General features: G+C 39.4%; 1 protein-coding gene across 8 annotated transcripts in view; it reads left to right on the top strand.

Annotated features, from left to right (window-relative positions):
• ALKBH8 (alkB homolog 8, tRNA methyltransferase) overlaps nt 1-21,193 on the top strand; it is a 63,569-nt gene that overhangs the window by 16,948 nt on the left and 25,428 nt on the right. For all 8 annotated transcript variants that reach the window (XM_042957822.1, XM_007077675.3, XM_042957817.1 and 5 more), the window contains one exon: nt 20,889-20,995. In XM_042957822.1, the coding sequence (XP_042813756.1) occupies nt 20,889-20,995 (107 nt within the window). The remainder of the gene's footprint in view (nt 1-20,888; nt 20,996-21,193) is intronic.

Below are 21,193 nucleotides of genomic sequence, written 5' to 3'. Positions count from 1 at the left end.
CTTTAAAAAGTAATGAGGATGGGTAGGAAAAAGAAAAAGGTCTTCTTTGTCTAGCTTATTTTTATCTTGTTAATACTGGCTTATGGCTCTAGGGGATCAGTAAAGAACATCTTTGTCCTTTCCTCTCAACTGTGTACTGAACTGAGAAAGGAGACGTAACTGGAGATCAGACTGCCCTAGATCTGTAGCCGTGTTCGTGTTAATACTTCCCCCTTTGAGTTAAGAGACACGTCGTCCTTGTCCCTGGCACAGCCAGATGGCTGGACACCGTCCTCATAGAGGCAGAGACTTCCCCTAAAACAGGACTTGGAGGAGCATATATTAGGTTCTGCAAGCCAGCTAGATCTGAAAGAGAGAGGAAAGAGCTCAGCCAGATGCATGGCCCCAGGCAAGCCACTCAGTGGAAGCCAGGTCTTCTCTCCTGGGAAGTTAGGGGTGGGAGTGGGGTGGGGAGGAAAGCCTGGTATGTTCTATACTTTCACTCCAGGGGACATTCCCTCCCCTCCTGGGGAAATAGGAGGACTGGGAACTAAGTGTCCCCCCACAGCCAAAAGTTGTAGTGAAGGGACAACGTGCCCCTTACCTGCACCGATAATCTGCTGTAATTGTTGTCTCCACTTGGTGTCTCTGAAGGCACATAACTGTTAGCTGCCAGTTTGCATGGTGGGAATCTTGGTTACAGCTGGCCTGGTAAGAGCAGGAAAGCATCCATGTTATACATTATGACAAGAACAGCAGATTTTCTTGTAAATGAGTTTTTGAGGGGTAGAGAATCTAACTTGGGGAAAAAGATTCACTCGACAGGTAAGTTTGTCATGCTATTTAAAAAGTTGACTGTATTTGGAGCCCTTTGTTTCATATGAAAAATGGCATTAACATCAGCTCTTGCCTGGCTGAAGGATTGGGGGCTAGCGTATGCAGACTGCGTTCTAACTCTGAGCACTGGGTACATGTAGAGACATCTTACTAAGGGGTAGCTACTTCTGGGGCTCCTTCCTGGAAGGTGTATCAAAAGGAAGGTTACATTCCCATGGCCTCAAAATAAGATTTCCAGTGGTCACCAGAAAAGTGACCTCAGCTTTTCCTCTTGAATTTACCCACTGTCACACCTGGGCCGTGTGCTGTTTGCTTTTTCCTACTGTGCAATTGCTGGTTCTTTACCCCCGACCTGGAACTGGCTCCCAGACTTCTGTCCTTTTTTTCTCTATGTTCTCAGCCTTGACATCCTGAATTGTTGTAAGAAATTTATTACAGTGTCTATCCCAGTAATAATTTGTCAGCATAACCTTTTTTTTTTTAAGTGTTTGTTTTGTTTGTTTCTCCTTGCCCAAAATCTTTGAGATTATATTTAGCTCTTGACTTGCTTGCTTTTCCTAGAAAATTTCTGAGAACTCCTAATATTTTTGAGTATAATTGACTTACAATATTATATTGAGTTCAGGTGTGATGTAATGATTTGATATTTACATATATTACAAACTGATCAGCCATAGCAAGTCTGGTTACCTTCTCTCACCCTGCAAATTCAATATGTATCACATCAAGATTCATGGAAAGACTGTCCAGACGGTTACCACAGTGGGCACAGATCGCTGCTGGAATTAAACACAGAGATATTTAGAGAAGTACTAATTTTATAAGAAGTTGGTTTATCCGTAAATATTTGTCATATTGGTTTCTTTTTTCTTTTAAGATTTTTATCTTATTTTAAAAATTTTTAACATTTTTTTCAAAGTTTATTTATTTATTTTGAGAGAGGGGGAGAGAGAGGGAGAGAGAGCACATGTGAGCAGGGGAGGGGCAGAGAGAGAGACGGAGAGAGACAGAATCTAAAGCAGGCTCCAGGCTCTGAGCTGTCAGCACAGAGCCCGATGAAGGGCTCAAACCCACGGACTGTGAGAGCATGACCTGAGCCGAAGTCCGACGCTCAACCGACTGAGCCACCCAGGTGCCCTGGGACAGTTATTTTCGTTATAGTACAGTCAACATGGCATTGGGCCACATCTTCATTTTTCTTCTTATCCAGTGTGTCCCTAACATTCAGAACTTCTGTGGATGAGTAGGTCTGCTGGTTTGTGGGCCAGAAATAAATGCTTTCCCTTACTTGGTCATGTTCATTTTTATAATCAAATTCTGTTTTCACTTAAGTATTTTCTCAAACTTGTGTTCGGAAGATTCCTATATTTGTATAATTTTCTCATCTTACAAGGTCTCTTGGGAGCCAAAATTCCCTTTTGTGTCAGTTGGGCAAATGAGGGTCTGCTGACAGTTTTTAAAGTGTACTCTTTGTCTCCTTTATATGCAGTAATATTCATGCCCTTACAGTAAGGATAATGGCAAAGAGATATGTCTATTTTGGCCAGTAATCTGCTAACAGAGTCTGTTTCGTGGTGCGACATCATAAAATAGAACATTTTGTTGTATTCGAGGTCTTCTAAGTACCAATTCTTGGATCTTTTCAGGTAGAATTAGTACATTTGCTTTGTAGCAAGATAGCAGCATTATTGTCACTCCAGGTATGTAGAACTAGAATAAAATTTATCAGTTGAGTGCAGAAAACTACAATAGAGTCAATTTTAGGAGATGTAGTTGGATCCACTGGTTGGCTGCTTATTGAGAAGTCACTGATTTGGGGATAATATTGGTAAAGATACATATGTATTGTAAACATTTTGTTTTACCTCACATATAAATTTACTCACCGGTATTTTGATGTAGGTCCTTTCTGTGAGAGTCCACGGTCTGCCTTGTCTTTACAGTTTTCATTCCTTTAAAGTGAAGCAAAAGCTTAAAGACATCTATGGAACCTTCCATAGGTTTTAGGTTTTTTAAGGTTTTAGGTTTTGATGTTTTTATTTCTAAGGTTTTATTATTGAACTGTCACATCTGTTACAACGTTTATTATTTTGCCCACTTCTACTGAGTCTTTCAACAGCATTCAACCTGATTTATAGAGAAAAAAACCTATCTTCTCTTAAGTCAGTTTCATCGGTTTGCATAACAGATGATTAAATCGAGTAACCGCAGAACATTTGTGGATGGCACAGAGTGCTTCACTTGCTCAGGTACAGCCCAGCCGGTGAGAGTAGAGGTCCGAGAGCGTGTCGGAGAGTTGCCGAGGATCAGCAGACACTCAGGGCGTGAGTGTACTTTCTAGAAGTAATGGAGCCTGTTGGTTGGTCAAATAGATAACCTCTTAAAAGAGCTTTTATTTTTATTTTTTTAAATTTTGTTTTTTATTTTTTAAACTTTACATCCAAATTAGTTAGCATATAGTGCGACAATGATTTCAGGAGTGGATTCCTTAGTGCCCCTTACCCATTCAGCCCATCCTCCCTCCCACACCCCCTCCAGTAACCCTCAGTTCTCCATATTTATGAGTCTCTTCTCTTTTGTCCCCCTCCCTGTTTTTATATTATTTTTGTTTCCCTTCCTTTATGTTCATCTGTTTTGTCTCTTAAAGGCCTCATATGAGTGAAGTCATCTGATATTTGTCTTTTTCTGATGGACTAATTTCACTTAGCTAATACCCTCCAGTTCCATCCACGTAGTTGCAAATGGCAAGATTTCATTCTTTTTGATTGCCGAGTACTACTCCATTGTATATATACACCACATCTTCTTTATCCACTCCTCCATCGATGGACATCTGGGCTCTTTCCATACTTTGGCTATTGTCGATAGTGCTGCTATAAACATCGGGGTGCATGTGTCCCTTCAAAACAGCACACCTGTATCCCGTGGATAAATGCCTAGTAGTGCAATTGCTGGGTCGTAGGGTAGTTCTATTTTTAGTTTTTTGAGGAACCTCCATACTGTTTCCCAGAGTGTCTGCACCAGCTTGCACTGCCACCAACAATGCAAAAGAGATCCTCTTTCTCCGCATCCTCACCAACATCTGTTGTTGCCTCAGTTGTTGATGTTAGCCATTCTGACAGGTGTAAGGTGGTATCTCATTGTGGTTTTCATTTGTATTTCCCTGGTGATGAGTGATGTGGAGCATTTTTTCATGTGTCGGTTGGCCATCTGTATGTCTTCTTTGGAGAAGCGTCTATTCATGTCTTTTGCCCATTTCTTCACGGGATTATTTGTTTTTTGGGTGTTGAGTTTGATAAGTTCTTTATAGATTTTGGATACTAACCCTTTATCTGATATGTCATTTGCAAATATCTTCTCCCATTCTGTCGGTTGCCTTTTAGTCTTTCTGATTGTTTCCTTCGCTGTGCAGAAGCTTTTTATTTTGATGAGGTCCCAGTAGTTCATTTTTGCTTTTGTTTCCCTTGCCTCCAGAGATGTGTTGAGTAAGAAGTTGCTGCGGGCAAGATCTAAGAGGTTTCTTCCTGCTTTTTCCTCTAGGATTTTGATGGCTTTCCGTCTTTTTTTTTTTTTTTATTAATATTTAATGTTTATTTATTATTGACAGAGAGAGACAGAGCATGAGTGGGGGAGGGGCAGAGAGAGAGGGAGACGCAGAATCTGAAACAGGTTCCAGGCAACGAGCTGTCAGCACAGAGCCCGACGCAGGGCTCGAACTCACGGACAGCGAGATCATGACCTGAGCTGAAGTCAGAGGCTCAACTGACTGAGCCACCCAGGCATGCCCGATGGCTTTCTGTCTTACATTTAGGTCTTTCATCCATTTTGAGTTTATTTTTGTGTATGGTATAAGAAAGTGGTCCAGGTTCATTCTTCTGCATGTCGCTGTCCATTTTTCCCAGCACCACTTGCTGAAGAGACTGTCTTTATTCCATTGAATATTCTTTCCTGCTTTGTCAAAGATTAGTTGGCCATACAGTTGTGGGTCCATTTCTGGGCTCTCTATTCTGTTCCGTTGATCTGAGTGTCTGTTCTTGTGCCAGTACCATACTGTCTTGATGATTACGGCTTTGTAGTATAGCTTGAAGTCTGAGATTGTGATGCTTCCTGCTTTGGTTTTCTTTTTCAAGATCGCTTTGGCTCTTTGGGGTCTTTTCTGGTTCCATACAAATTTTAGGATTGTTTGTTCTAGCTCTGTGAAGAATGCTGGTGTTATTTTGATAGGGATTGCATTAAATGTGTAGATTGCTTTGGGTAGTATCGCCATTTTAACAATATTTGTTCTTCCTATCCAGGAGCATGGAATCTTTTTCCATTTTTTGGTGTCCTTTTCAATTTCTTTCATAAGCTTTCTATAGTTTTCAGTGTATAGATTTTTCACCTCTCTGGTTAGATTTATTCCTAGGTATTTTATGGGTTTTTTGTGCAACTGTAAGTGGAATCGATTCCTTGATTTCTCTTTCTGTGGCTTCATTGTTTGTGTATAGGAATGCAGCCGATTTCTGTGCATTGATTTTATACCCTGCAACTTTGCTGAATTCATGAATCAATTTTAGCAGTTTTTCGGTGGAATCTTTTGGGTTTTTCATGTAGAGTATTATGTCATCTGCAAAGAGTGAAAGTTTGACCTCCTCCTGGCCGATTTGGATGCCTTTTATTTCTTTGTGTTGTCAGATTGCAGAGGCTAAGACTTCCAATACTACGTTGAATAACAGTGGCGAGAGTGGACATCCCTGTCTTGTTCCTGACCTTAGGGGGAAAGCTCTCAGTTTTTCCCCATTGAGGATGATATTAGCGTTGGGTCGTTCATATATGGCTTTTATGATCTTGAGGTATGCTCCTATCCCTACTTTCTTGAGGGTTTTTATTTTTATTTATTTATTTAAAAAACATTTTTTTTTAATGCTTTTTATTTATTTTGAGACAGAGAGAGACAGAGCATGAGCAGGGGAGGGGCAGAGAGAGGGAGACACAGAATCCGAAGCAGGCTCCAGGCTTCGAGCTGTCAGCACAGAGCCCGATGCGGGGCTTGAACTCACAAACTGTGAGATCATGACCTGAGCTGAAGTCGGACGCTTAACCGATTGAGCCACCCAGGCACCCCTCTTGAGGGTTTTTATCAAGAAAGGATACTGTATTTTGTCAAATGCTTCCTGTGCATCTATTGAGAGGATCATATGGTTCTTGTCCTTTCTTTTATTGATGTGATGCATCATGTTAATTGTTTTGCAGATATTGAACCAGCCCTGCATCCCAGGTATAAATCCCACTTGGTCGTGGTGAATATTTTTTTTAATGTATTGTTGGATCCCGTTGACTAATACCTTGTTGAGGATTTTTGCATCCATGTTCATCAGGGAAATTTGTCTATAGTTCTCCTTTTTAGTGGGTATCTGTCTGGTTTTGGAATCAAGGTAAGGCTGGCTTCATAGAAAGAGTTTGGAAGTTTTCCTTCCATTTCTATTTTTTGGAACAGCTTCAAGAGAATAGGTGTTAACTCTTCCTTAAATGTTTGGTAGAATTCCCCTGGAAAGCCATCTAGCCCTGGACTCTTGTTTTTTGGCAGATTTTTGATTATTAATTCGATTTCCTTACTGGTTATGGGTCTGTTCAAGTTTTCTTTTTCTTCCTGCTTCAGTTTTGGTAGTTTATATGTTTCTAGGAATTTGTCCATTTCTTTCAGATTACCCATTTTATTGGCATACAATTGCTCATAATATTCTTTAAACAAATTTTTTTTAATGTTCATTTATTTTTGACACAGAGAGAGACACACAGCATGAGCGGGGGAGGGGCAGAGAGAGAGGGAGAGGGAGACACAGAATCCGAAGCAGGCTCCAGGCTCTGTGCTGTCAGCACAGAGCCTGATGTGGGGCTTGAACCCACAAACAGCGAGATCATGACCTGAACGGCAGTCGGACACTTAACCGACCGAGCCACCCAGGTGCCCCAGTGATATTCTCTGATTATTGTTTTTATTTCTGTTTTTTTGGTTGTGATCTCTCCTCTTTCATTCTTGATTTTATTTATTTGGGTCCTTTCCTTTTTCTTCTTGATCAAACTGGCTAGTGGTTTATCAGTTTTGTTAATTCTTTCAAAGAACCAGTTCTCATTTCATTGATATGTTCTACTGTCTTTTTGGTTTCGATAGCATTAATTTCTGCTCTAATCTTTATTATTTCCTGTATTCTGCCTGTTTTGGGTTTTATTTGCTGTTCTTTTTCCAGTTCCTTAAGGCGTAAGATTAGGTTGTATATCTGAGATCTTTCTTCCTTCTTTAGGAAGGCCTGGATTGCTATATACTTTCCTCTTATGACTGCCTTTGTTGAGTCCCAGAGGTTTTGGGTTGTGGTGTTATCATTTTCATTGACTTCCATATACTTTTTACTTTCCTCTTTAACTGCTTGGTTAGTCCATTCATTCTTTAGTAGGATGTTCTTCCGTCTCCAAGTATTTGTTACCTTTCCAAATTTTTTCTTGTGGTTGATTTCTTGTTTCATAGTGTTGTGGTCTGAAAATATGCACGGTATGATCTTGATCTTTTTGTACTTACTTAGGGCTGATTTGTGTCCCAGTACATGGCCTATTCTGGAGAATGTTTCATGTGCACTGGAGAAGAATGTATATTCTGCTGCTTTAGGATGAAATGTTCTGAATATATCTGTTAAGTCCATCTGGTCCAGTGTGTCATTCAAAGCCATTGTTTCCTTGTTGGTTTTTTGATTAGATGATCTGTCCATTGCAGTGAGTGGGGTGTTGAAGTCTCCTACTGTGATGGTATTACTATCGATGAGTTCCTTGATGTTTGTGATTCATTGATTTATATATTTGGGTGCTCTCACATTTGGCACATAAATGTTTACAATTGTCAGGTCTTCTTGGTCTATAGATCCCTTGATTATGATATAATGCCCTTCTGCATCCCTTGATACAGTCTTTATTTTAAAGTCTAGCTTGTCTGATAGAAGTATGGCTACTCCAGCTTTCTTTTGTTGGCCATTAGCATGATAGGTGGTTTTCCATCCCTTTTCAATCTGAAGGTGTCTTCAGGTCTAAAGTGGGTCTCTTGTAAACAGCATATAGATGGATCTTGTTCTTTTAACCATTCTGTTACTCTGTGTCTTTTGATTGGAGCATTGAGTCCATTGACGTTTAGAGTGAATACTGAAAGATATGAATTTGTTGCCATTATGATGCTTGTAGAGTTGGAGTTTCTGGTGGTGTTCCCTGGTCCTTTCTAATCTTTTGTTGCTTTTGGTATTTATTTATTTATATATATATATATTTTCATCTTTTCTCTCTCAGAGAGTCCCCCTTAAAATTTCTTGCAGGGCTGGTTTAGTGGTCACAAACTCCTTTAATTTTTGTTTGTCTGGGAAACTTTTTATCTCTCCTTCTGTTTTAAATGAGAGCCTTGCTGGATAAAGAATTCTTGGCTGCTTATTTTTCTGATTCAGCACACTGAATATATCCCTCCACTCCCTCTGGCCTGCCAAGTTTCTGTGGATAGGTCTGCTGCAAACCTGATCTGTCTTCTCTTGTATGTTAGGGACATTTTTCCCTTGGCTGCCTTCAGGATTCTCTCCTTGCCTGAGTATTTTGTGAGTTTGACTATGATCTGCCTTGTGGATGGTCAGTTTTTGTTGAATCTAATGGGAGTCCTGGATTTTGATGTCTGTGTCTTTCCCCAGGTTAGGAAAGTTTTCCGCTATGATTTGCTCACATAACCCTTCGACCCCTATTTCTCTCTCTTCCTCTTCTGGGACCCCTATGATTCTGATGTTCCTTTTTAAGGAGTCACTGATTTCTCTAATTCTTAAATCGTGCTCTTTTGCCTTAATCTCCCTCTTTTTTCCTGCTTCGTTATTCTCTATAAATTTTGTCCTCTATATCGCTGATTCTCTGTTCTGCCTTGTCCATCCGTGCTGCCGCTGCATCCATCCGTGATTGCAGCTCAGTTATAGCATTTTTAACTTCATTCTGGCTATTTTTTCTTCTTTTATCTCTGCAGAGAGGGATTCTAATCTATTTTTGACTCCAGCTATTATTCTTATTATCGTGATTCTAAATTCTGGTTCAGACATCTTGCTTATATCTGTGTTGGTTAAATCCTTGGCTGTCGTTTCTTTGTGCTCTTTCTTTTGGGGTGAATTCTTTCATTTTGTCATTTTGAATGGAGAAAAGGAATTAATGAGCGAGAAAAAATTGAAATTAACAAATTAAAATTAAAAAAATATTTATATTAAAAATTAAAAACTCACACATACACAAAAATCGAATAGTTGATGCTAGATCCTAGGTGTGTTTTGGTCTGGGTGTTGAAAGTGGTTTGACAGATTAGAGAAAAAAAAGGGGGGTGGGAGAGAAAAAAAAAGGATATCGTTTGAGAATTTGAAAAGATGAATACACTGAAGTAGACTAAAACAAGATGATGGGGGTAAAATAGAATTTGAAAAAACATACACAAAAGTAAAGAATATAGTAGAAAAAAATTAAAGAAAAATATTTTTAATAAAAATTAAAAATAAATATGAATTTTTTTGTTTTCTGCATTTAAGAAAAAAGAAAAGAAACAAAAAAGAGAAAAAAGATAAAAAAAGAAAAGAAAAAGAAAAAAAATTGTTTGAAAATTTGAAAAAGTGAATACGGTGTAGTAGACTAAAATAAAATGATGGAAATAAAGTAGAATTTGAAAAAATTTACATAAAAGCAAAAAATATAGTAATGAAAATTAAATAAGAATATCTTTAATAGAAATTGAAAGTAAAAATGAAGTTTTTCTCTTCATTCAAGAAAAAAAAGAAACAATAAAGAAAAAGAAAGGAAAAAAAGGAAATTGTTTGAAAATTTGAAAAGGTGAATACACTGAAGTAGACTAAAATAAAATGATGGAAGTAAAGTAGATTTTGAAAAAATTTACACAAAAGAAAAAATATAGTAATAAAAATTAAAGACATTTTTAATGAAAATTGAAAATAAAAATGAATATTTTCTCTTTCTGTATTCAAGAAAAAGAAAAGGTTTGTAAAAGAGAAAAAGGAAAAAGAAAGAAAATTGAATAGATGAACCTGCTAACAGATTGAAGTAGGACTGAAATTGCTTCATTTTCCCCTAGAAGTCAGTCTGTGTAGCTCTTTATAGTCCATAAATTAAGCCGGCAGTGAGGTTTGTGTTCTTGAAGAGCGAAGCTGTCCCAGTTGGGTGGGACTCGGTATAACAGCTCCGCTCTCCACTAGATGGCGCTGCTAGCCCACTGGGGTGGATTGTTGCGGTGCTCATAGGTGCGTATTCACATGCTCGGGAGCGGTGAAAATGGCGCCACCCAGCTACCCAGTGTGTTCTCTTGGATAGGCAATTGCGCACCATCGTCTGCCTTCAGCTCTCGTCCACTCCCCGCTTCTTTACTCTCTGTGGCCAGACCCCAGGCAGTACCTCTCTCCCAAGCCTTGTCTCAGATGCGGCTGTTTTCCACGGCCCCTTATGTCCACGGTCTGTGGCTTTGACCCATTCCTCCCCTCTGCAGGAGGGTTTCACCAAGCAATGGCCAAATATAGGCTGTACCCAGGTTCGCCCGCTGGACCTTGTTGTTGCCGGTGCCCCGAGACTGCAGCCAGATGCCAGCCCGCCCCAGAAAAAGTTTGTGAGATATAGCATAGCAGCAGCGTCTCAGGGATTATGGAAAATTGCAACCGAAATCTGGCACCAGGCTATACCCTTAACGACCTTGTCCCAGCACCAGCAAATGTGGCCACCTTCCGGGGTCTGCTGGGACCAGGTGGCTTCAGCAGTCTCTACCAAATGTCCTTCCAGCAGTGGAACTGCTTTTCCCTGTGTGGCCTGAGAACCTCCCAGACCCCACTCTGTTCCTGGGGATTTACCCTTCCCACCAGAGCACCGCCAGGTATCGAGCTGTGGAGTTGCAGCCTTTGCGCTCCCCTTGTTTACAGTCTTAATGGAATTTAAGCCCTCTCCTTTCTCCTTTCTCCCTTTTTAGTTTAGTCCCTGTGGCTGTTTCCAGTTTTCTACTTTCTCTCCAACTGCTTTTGGGGAGGGGTGCTTTTCCCGTATTCTACCCCGTCCCCAGTCTCTGTCCTCTCTCTGCCCACAAAAGCAGTTCCCTACATTTTGCGGCTTCTCACTCCCCACGTTTAGCTCTCCGTGCCATGTACCTGCTGAATTCTGTGGTTCAGGTTGTGTGCATTGTTGTGTTATTTCTCCAATCAGTTTTCTCGGGTATAGGATGGTTTAGTGTTGGTCTGGCTGTATTTCATGGACACAAGACACACTAAAAGCTTCCATGCTGTTACGCCATCTTGGCTCCTTCCTTAAAAGAGCTTTTATTGACGTGAACAGCATTTTCACAAGCAATTTGGGAGATAGAAAAACATTTCCAGCCTTGACTACCCTGTCCCCACCTCAGATTTTCGATGTGAATATCCAGCTCTCTAAAAGATGTTTTCTTTTTTCTACATATGAACTTGTTATCTTTGTCTTTAGCCATTTACCACCCACTGCTATTCTCCCGTACAAAACAAAACAGACTTTGTCTCTTCCTCAGTTCCCTGCTCTGTTTAATTTCCTCCAGTCGATCAGTGTAGAACCTGGGAAACGTTCTTGACGTACATTTTTAAAATTGTGAATTTTGCTTTCAAGTACTATTTTCACTGCACCCCACAATATTTTCTTCCAAGAACAGCTCCTAGGTGTAATTGTCAATAGCTGCACATATTAAAATAAACACTCATGAAAGCTTCACCACTCTCAAGATAATGAACATATCCATCATCCCCAAGAGTTTCCTTGTGTCCTCCTGTTCCTTAATATCTTAGATTACATAGTATTTTCCAGAGTTTTTATACAGCAGTCATGCAGTATATACTCTTTCCTGTATGGTTTCTTTTACTCATCACAATTATTTGAGATTCATTCAGAGTTGAAGCTTAATTGGAATCTTTACTTTTTTGCTGAATAGTATAAGAACTTCAGAACACTTTAACTCTGAGACTCCCTTATAATTTACATACTGTTATTACTGTGCAGTTGAATTCTCTTCATTTTTTTTAGCTACTTCCCTGATTTATACCATTAGTGATCATTTAGACATACTTACCATTTTCTTTTCTCTTCATTCCTTGATCTCAGACCTCCCATCTGGGATCATTTTCCTTTTCCACAATGTACAACCTTTAAATTTGCTTGAGTCCAGGTGCACTGCTGGCTGCCCCTGTTATTCTGTCTGCAGGTGTCTTCACCTCACCTTCATCCTTCAGGCTATTTTCACTGGGTATAGAATTTGAGGTTGGCAGTTCCTATAGTGCGTGCAAGACTTCATTGACTTCCTTGTGGCTCACATTATCACTCCCATGACCTTTGTTTATTTCTCTGGCTTCTTTTCAGATTTTCTTCTTTTTCTTGTGTTTCCTGTACTTTTATTTTGATGTGCCTGATTATTCTGTTTATTTTTATGGGTTTATTTATTCTTGGGACTTATTGGGTTTCTTGAACCTGTGGATTTTTTACTCCCCATCAATTTTGGAAAACTCTGAGCCATTATCCCTATAGATTTTTGCCTCTGTTCTGTTCTCTGTCCATCTGCCTGTTTTCTATAGACTTTATTTTGCTTGCCCTCTCTTCTGTGTTTAGTGTATTTTGTTAGAGACAGTTTTCTTCTGTCACTAATTCTTTTTTTCAACCATGTCTGATTGCTGTTAAACTCATTCATCAGTGGCCTAGTTTCAGTCATGGTATTTGTCAGTTTCAGAGTATCTACTTTGTTTTTCTTCAAATTTACAGTGTCTTTAAAAAAAATAATTTCCAGTTCTCTGCTGAAATTTTCAGGTTTAGCATTTATATCTGTAAACTTGGTAAGAATTTTTGTTTTATAGCCTGTTTCTGATATTTATATATTTGAGGTCTCTGTGGTTCATTTCTGTTCTTTAGAGATATCTAGAGATGTTTCTCTAGACTATCTTTTTCCCGAGCAGGTACTGTGGTTTATTCTGATTCAGAATGTCTGAGATGAAGGCCAGTTCTCTATATTTATAGAAGGCTTACAGACAATTATGATATTTAGCTAGAATTCTGAGTCGTTGAGTTAGAAAATGTTAAAATGCTAAATCTGTACAATATCAACTTCAAAGGCAGTAGGATTTCATATTAATCTTTCACAGAATAAATAGAAATGAGGTAATATAGGCACCCGATGGCAGTTGTAATCATCATTCAATCAAATGTTCCAGTGCAGTGCTAGAAACTGAAAAAGTTAAAGTCTGTGTGTCTTGTGTCTAGATCCTTACGTTTTCACACAGCGATTGGGTTCATCGTTGGACAAGTCAGGAGAGTTGGGTTGTAGCTCATCCCTACTGGTAACTCTTAATGGACCATGGAGAAGTCACCTCCTTTCTGTGCTCTCTGTCACAGATTGAAGTTGGCATATAATTTTGAATTTTAATTGTACAGAATTGAGAAGAATTCAACAATAACGGCAGCTACTGTTGCTGCCACCCCTACTGCCGACACTGATGTACCATAATCGTCGCACCAGCAGTGAGTTGTTGTTGTTCTAGTGTATAGTTCATAGTTTTGGGGTTTTTTGTTTTGTAATCGAGATGTAATTGACATATAACATTGTATTAGTTTTGGGAGCACAACATAATGACTTGGCATATGTGTATATTGCGGAATGATCAGCACAGTAAATCTAGTAAGTCCCAGTAACTCTAGTGAGCATCTATCCCTGCATATGATTACAATGTTTTCCCCTTGTGATGAGAGCTTTTAAAATCTCTCAGCAACTTTCAAATATACACCACCGTATTACTATTAGTCATCATACTGTACCTTATCTCCCCACGATTTACTAGTTCTATAACTGGAAGTTTGTTTACCCATTTCACCCACTCTGCACTCCCTGCCTTTGGCAACCACCAATCTGTTCTCTATCTGTGAGTTTGGTGTTTTAATTTTTTTATATTCTACATATTAAGTGAGCTCATATGGCATGTCTTTGTCTGACTTATTTTACTCAGCATAATGCCCTCCTGGTCCAAGTCCATTCATGTTGTCACACATGGCAGGATTTCTTTCTTTTTAATGGCTGAATAATATTCCATTGTGTATAAATATCACACCTTCTTTATCCATTCATCTTTTGATGGACACTTAGATTGTTTCCATGTCTTGACTGTTGTATATAATACTGCTGTGGACATGGGGGTGCAGATATCTTTTTGAATTAGTGCTTTCATTTCTTTTGGGTAAATACCCAGAAGTGGAATTGCTGGATCAGAGAGCAATTCTAGTTTTAACTTTTTGAGGAACCTCCACACTGTTTTTCACAGTGGTTGCACCAGTTTGCATTCCCAGCAGCAGTGCACAAGGGTTCTCTTTTCTCCACGTCTTTAACTCTTTAATACTTGTTTGGCTTTCCTTCCTTGCTTCTTTCCTTCCTTCCTCCCTTCCCCTTCCCTTCCCTAATTTTTTTTCCTTTCTTTCTTCCTTCCTTTCTTCCCCTTCCTTCTTTCCCTCCTCTCCCCTCCCCTTATTTTTTTTTCTTTCCTTCCTTCCTTCCTTCCTTCCTTCCTTCCTTCCTTCCTTCACCTTCCTTCTTTCCTTCTTCCCTTCCCTTCCCTTCCCTTATTTTTTTCTTCCTTTCTTCCTTCCTTTCTTTCTTCCCTTCCTTCTTTCCCCCTTCCCTTCCCTTCCCTTCCCTTCCCTTCCCTTCCCTTCCCTTCCCTTCCCTTCCCTTCCTTTCCCTTCCCTTCCTTCTGATGGTAGCCACTCTAAGAGATGTGAAGTAGTACCTCATTATGGTACCTATGGAAGCTATTCTAATAAGTGGGTTTTGCTTCATGAGAAGTAAGCTAGGGCCTCAGGAGTAGATATACTCGTGACTACTATTGTTCTTTTTGCTTTAGCTGTCTCATTGTGGTTATCTGTGTATGTGAATCTGTTGACTTATTTTGCCTAAGGAGGAAAGCTCAGAAAAGAATTAAATGGAATTTTGGAAGCTTTCTGTCCAAAAATGTAAGGTACATCACCCTATTCTTTTCAAATAAATTGTTGATGGTGAATTTATTCATTCATTTATTCATTCAAAAATATTTGTTGAGTGTAATCTACTAGACAGAATGCAACAAGTAAATAAGCATAAAATATCAAATAATTTTTTAAAAAGTTTTTAATGTTTATTTTTGAGAGAGAGAGGCAGAGCATGAGTGGGGAGGGGCAGAGAGAGGGAGAAACAGAGAGAGGGAGAGAACTCAAAGCAGGCTCCAGGCTCTGAGCTGTCAGCACAGAGCCCGACGTGGGACTTGAACCCATGAACCGTGAGATCATGACCTGAGCGGAAGTCGGATGCTTAACCGATTGAGCCACCCCGGTGCCCCCAAATAATGTTTTTTAAAGCTAAAATGTTTCATTACCTTTGGAGTTTTGTCATATATAGAGCAAAATTTAATTTTACTGAAGTGGTTTGTGATTGTCTCTTGTTTTTGGATTCCGACTTTGGGGGATGTGGATTTTCACTTTACAGTTCCTGCAAAGGAATGAAGCCTCCGTGTGGTAAATGAAAGCTGATAGCAAGTGGTCCCAGTGCAAACACGTGAGCATGAATATATTACAGACATTTAAGCTAAGCATTTATAATATTCAGTGGTGGCTACAGTGTGTCCAATTCAGCATCTTTTCTTTTTCAAGTGTATTCTTCCGTTGTGCAGTGTTTACTTTGCTCTCTTTTGTGCCTTTTGCAAATGTATTTAGACCATTTAAACTAAAAAATGCTTCCACTTTTGTTTTATATTCTACTTGAGCTCAGCCAGACAAAACGGTTCAAAATCATGTGTATTTGGGGAAGATGCAGAGATGCCAGCCTCTATGCTTTCAGCAGTGGAGACCTAGTTTTGGAAGACAGAGTCGTATTCGACAGGTGGAATTTGCTGACATACGCTCTAGAGTTGTTTGTGGTGTTTTCTTCTGAAGTTTTAGCCTGATTTTGCTTGTTTCACACATCCACTACTGTAGGCAGGTTCCCAGGTATGGATCCTAAATGCACACGTGGTATCTGACCAGCGGGGAAAGTTTTCACACCAGAAGCTCAGATGATGCTCTGCCTCTTGCATCCTCTCTCAGAGGCAGTGGGGAACGAGGGCATTTGGGCCACAGCGGTAGTTCTTTCCTGCACGTACTTCTTGAAGGACCACTTTGCTGTGCCACAAAGTACCATCTCATCTATATGTTCCAATGCGCGACTTTGCCCCTCACGACAAGAATATTGAGGCCTGGACATTACAAAATTGCTTCTGACTGTGCAACAAGGGAGTAGAGTTTGTTTTCTTTCAGCGATTTTCAAATGGGAGACCGTGGGTCTAGTATGTTCAGGGTGTGTGGCTGCCACAGTTTCTTTCCTTTGAGTTTCACAAGACTTGGTAATCTTGACTTCTCAGCGTTCAAGAAATTTAGCAAATTTCAAGGCTCCTGCTTTTGTTGTTGTTTGGAAACATATCTTGCCAATAGGAGTCCAGGAAGGGAAATAGGTTTGTTTTGGTCTTTGATTTTAACTTGCCTTAAAGGATGAAAACTAAGCAGATTTATATGGCGCGGGTAGGAGATTGAAAGGTCATTGACATCAGCCAGTGTTCTCCAAGTGTCCCAGACAAAATTCCTATTAGTTCCTCTGCCCTGGAATAATATGGCGTATCAGCAGGCTTTTCTTCCAGCTACTTTTCAGTTTAGCAAAGTACACATTTAGGGGCGTCATTTTTTGTAGAGAGACAAAAAATTATTATTTGTTTTACTAAAAATGTTCTAAGTTCCTCTTCTCCCCCACAATGGACTATATATCTCATGATACACTGGGATTCTGTATTTGTGGTCCAAGGAGAGTATGTAAACAGACATTTTTGACATGACCTGTATTTCTTTGTAAATACTTTATAGCTTCAGTCTCGTATATTTGCATTCGTGACTCTCTCCCTTTTTCCTTTTCTCCTTTCCCACTTGTCCAAATGTGGTAGACATGGCCCTGATGAAACATGTAGAGTCACTTGTTTGCCATTTTTAAAAAATATTCATTTATTTATTTTTTAGAGAGATAGAGGTGGGGGTGAGATTGAGTGGGCAGACACATAGGGAAAAAGAATCCTCAGCAGGCTTCACGGTGTCATCTCAGAGCCCGATGTGGGGCTTGAACTCACAAACCATGAGATCGTGACCTCAGCTGAACCCAAGAGTCGGACGCTTAACCAGCTGAGCCTCCCAGGAGCCCCCTTGTTTGCCATTTAAAATAAGCAAACTCTTGCTTCATTTGAATCCAATGAAAACATCAGTGCAATTACAGAAGATTTATATTTGGCAGGAAATGGGGAACAGGTGGACTTCTCTAGCTCCTGCTACATTCTCAGCTGTGGGATATTTTCTTCAGTCAGACATAGTGACTTCCACCCTATCAGTCTTCATCGTTCTCTGTGACTCACATGTCATGCTTTACATCATATTGTCTCTTGTGCATATGCCGTTCAGGGTTTCAGAATGTTCATGATCTCAACCCAATTTTCTAACCAGTAAGGATCCACATTAAGTTTGTCTTCTTTCTTGGAAATGCTCCCAGTAGCAATGTACTCTTCATTTTCCTGTTTAGCCGACACGGAGATCTATTTATTTCATGTACTTTTCTGTCATGAGTCATCTTTCCTTGAGGATAGAGTGATGGCTGTGTCTGGGGTTTTCACTTCTATTGTACTTTGAATGCATAAAGGTTTTATAAGATCAGAAAGTCTAGGATTTTTTGTTTGCTTGCTTTGAACTGAACATTATTCTCCATCATGCCCCACGAGCTTGCTGGGACCTTGATCTTTATTGACTCTGCCATCTCGGAAAATAAGGAAAATAGGTAAAACCAAAAAGAATAATTGGAAAAAGCTCCTGTGGAGCAAAGCTGTCACATTGGCAGAATGATTCAGCAGTTGCAGGGAGCGTTATTGATTGTGAATCCTTTGTGAATTTTTTAAAAAGTTTTTTTTTTTAGTATTAACAAGCCTTGTTTAGTTTAAATAAATATGATATAAATAAATATGATAAATATGATGATAATGACAGTCTGTTATGATGGACTGTTTTAAGAAAAATTTAATTTCTTTTAATTTTATAAATAAAAATTACTTTCTTAAATTAAAAAAAACCCAAACTCTCACAGTGTATACCTGTGAGGTAATAGAAAACAAGTTTATTAGTCTGTGTCGCCAATTCCTGGCACAGAACTCCAAAAACACTTCTAAATTTCCTAAATAAGAAGAGTGCTAGGAGCATTTTTTGTTCTAATATTTGGTAACTCACCCGGGTTCCTGACACAGACTTCCTAAGTCCTTTGGAATTCCCTGGGGGATGGCAGTGTCTTGTTCTAGTGAGATGACTCCTCATGGGCTCCTGGATGGTGGCTGCTCACCAGAAAGACCAAGCCAAGGTCAGAAGCTTGGAATTTTCAGTCCCGTTCCCTGTTTTCCAGAGGCGAGAGGGGCTGGAGATAGAGTTAGTAACTGATCATGCCTACATGATGAAGCCTCCGTAAAAATCCCAATAGTCTGGGGGTCAGAGAGCTTCCGGGCCGATGAACATGCAGAGGTGCTGGAAGAAGGGCACAGTAGAGAGGGTATGGAAGCTGTGTGCCCCTTCCCGCACACACACGGCCCTGCACGTCTCTTCCATCTGGATGTTCATCTGGATCCTTTATAATAACATTTTATAATCAACTGGTAAACAGTGAGTGAACTGTTTTCCTGAGTTCTGTGAGCCTGTCTAGCAAACTAATAATGATTATCATCAATAATAATGATAAGTATTATGTATATTCTAACCTAATTCCCGTAAAATTTGACTTACTTGGTAGTGTATTTTTCTTCCTTGAAACTTGGCTTCTGTATTCAGGACACATATTTCCCAAATAATTAGCATCAAGTTCATACTTGTCTTGTTAGTTCTGATCTTTTGTCTAAACTGAGATTTCCCAATTTTAAGATCATTACTCTCTGTTGATGGAAGGAAATGTGTTTGCATTTTACAAGTAAATAGGCACTGTAGATTTGTAACAAATGTTGAGTGTTAATTAGCCAGGAACTGTAACCTCTGGGCAGGTGAGGACATGATTCTTGCTTACCATTGTGGCCTTTGAAAGCTCACACAGTGAAAAATAAATATTCATCTAAGGAATAAATGGGAGTCTAGTCTCTCAGAATAGTTTCTTGTCAACAGTTTTCATTTCCTTAAGCCACAAATGATTTTCTCTGATAAAAAAAAATTAATAAATCTGCTTGTCATTCTGTCCTCTACGTGGACCTTAGTTTTTCTTCAGAAGATTGAAACCTTCATGTGTTGGTTTTTTTAAAAAATTTTCTTTTTAAATGTTTTTATTTTTATTTTTGAAGGAGAGAGAGACGGAGCGTGAGCAGGGGAGGAGCAGAGAGAGAGGGAGACATAGAATTTGAAGCAGGCTCCAGGCTCCGAGCTGTCAGCCCAGAGCCCGACGCGGGGCTTGAACTCACGAACTGGGAGATCATGACCTGAGCCGAAGTCGGACGCTTAGCCGACTGAGCCACCCAGGCGCCCTTTCATGTGTTGGTTTAAAAATGGGTCAGAGTGGGTTTTTCTCCCTTTCCCTCAACTTTTTAGTATGAAAATTTTCATATAGGAAAATAGAATGAATTGTATAGCAAATACCTATATATGTACCACCTAGATTCTACAGTTAACTTTTTAACATTTTTGCTTTATCGAATAGTTGTCCGTCTGTCCATTCTTTTAACAGTCCATCGTCTTACGTATACATTTTGGAAAGTTGCAGGTATCATTATACTTCACCCCACAACTTAAGAATTCATCTGCAGTGTTTATAAATAGAATATTTTTAGAGCATGGTTTTTTGAAATTTCAAAAGTGATCATTTGGAACAGATAATTGTTAGAAAATGAAATTCTGTCAGTTCGCTTTATTTTCCCTATTTCCCAGGACAGATGCGAAAGGGAGAAAAGCACCTTGGGTCTTTATAATTCTTTGTAGTTTACGAGGAATTTTCATGTCTGTTGTCTACTTTGAACCGATAATAGTCGGTAACAGTTGTTATGCGAAGTACTGTGCTAAAAGTTCACCTTTAACAAAGATGCTTTGCTAAGTTCCGTTCATCCTGCTGATACTTCGTTGTCATATTTATTTTTCAAGTGGATTGAATTGTTCACTTAAAAATATTTTTTAGCCCCATGGTGTGCCTTTTAAAGTCACCTTTGTCAGTTGCTGCTATGTTTAGACTGAACTCTTTGGCAGTTGGGTTCCTGAGGACAAATAGTTTCCTGGTGTTGTATCTTAATAGGTTGTTATTCATAATAATATTTGAGCACAACTTAGAAAGAGTTACTGAAAATGTTCCTGTGTTCTTCGATTGTCTCCTATAAATTAGCCTTCAGTATCCAAAATGTTGCATGACTTTAAAGGCAAAATGGGTTATATGAGAATAGGCATCTAATAGTTGTTTGGGGGGGGGGTGTTATTAATTATTAATATCCTGTGTATAATTATATTATAGAATTTTTATATTATGTGCCAGATAGTGTCTTTTATGTCCATTATATATTTAATTCATGTAACAGTCCTATAAGGACTGAGGAAACTGAGGCACAGAGGGGTTAACTGACTTGTCCTGGGTCATATAGCAAGTAAATGGAAGAGTCAGGATATGAATGTTTCATCCCCCAGTCCTAGCATTTGACCACTGCCTTCGTGTTTTGCACTGTACGTATGGTCCTCAGACCACCTGCATCATAATTTCCTGGGGTGATTGTTAGAAATGCAGATTCCTGGGCCTCATCCTAGACCTGCTAAGTTTGAGCCTATGGATGAAGGGTGTTTTTTAGCCATCCAGTTGATTTTTATGTGCACAGAAGTTTGAAGACCACCGTGCTATACTCTTCTGTAAGCATTATCGTGTCTGAATCCCTGTTAACCTGGAAAGCCAGAATCAATTAATCATTCTTACCCTTGGAGTACATGACATTTTTGATTCATCTTTATGCTTTTGTCTTTCCTTCAAGGTTGTCATGGACTTTAAGCACCCAGACGGCATCACAGTGCCCGTTATGTTGCCTCGTCGGAGTTTGCTGGTGATGACCGGAGAATCTAGATACCTCTGGACACATGGGTATGTATTGAAGTGACCTTGATGACAGAATACCTCTTCCTTTGTGACAGTTCTCATTCTCTCCTGCTTGAGCTGCCAGAACCAGGCCCCATGTCTGTACATTGAGGTGTCCAGGTTTAAATCCCCAGAGATATCTATGCCCCTTTTTTGGTAAATCTTAACCTTTTATTTTGATAAAAGTCAAGTTTAATGGAAAGT

Source organism: Panthera tigris, chromosome D1 (assembly GCF_018350195.1).
Source record: "Panthera tigris isolate Pti1 chromosome D1, P.tigris_Pti1_mat1.1, whole genome shotgun sequence".
In the NCBI taxonomy this organism is placed as follows: domain Eukaryota; kingdom Metazoa; phylum Chordata; class Mammalia; order Carnivora; family Felidae; genus Panthera; species Panthera tigris.
Note: the sequence above shows the minus strand (reverse complement) of the source record. Positions and strands in the feature narration are given on the sequence as shown.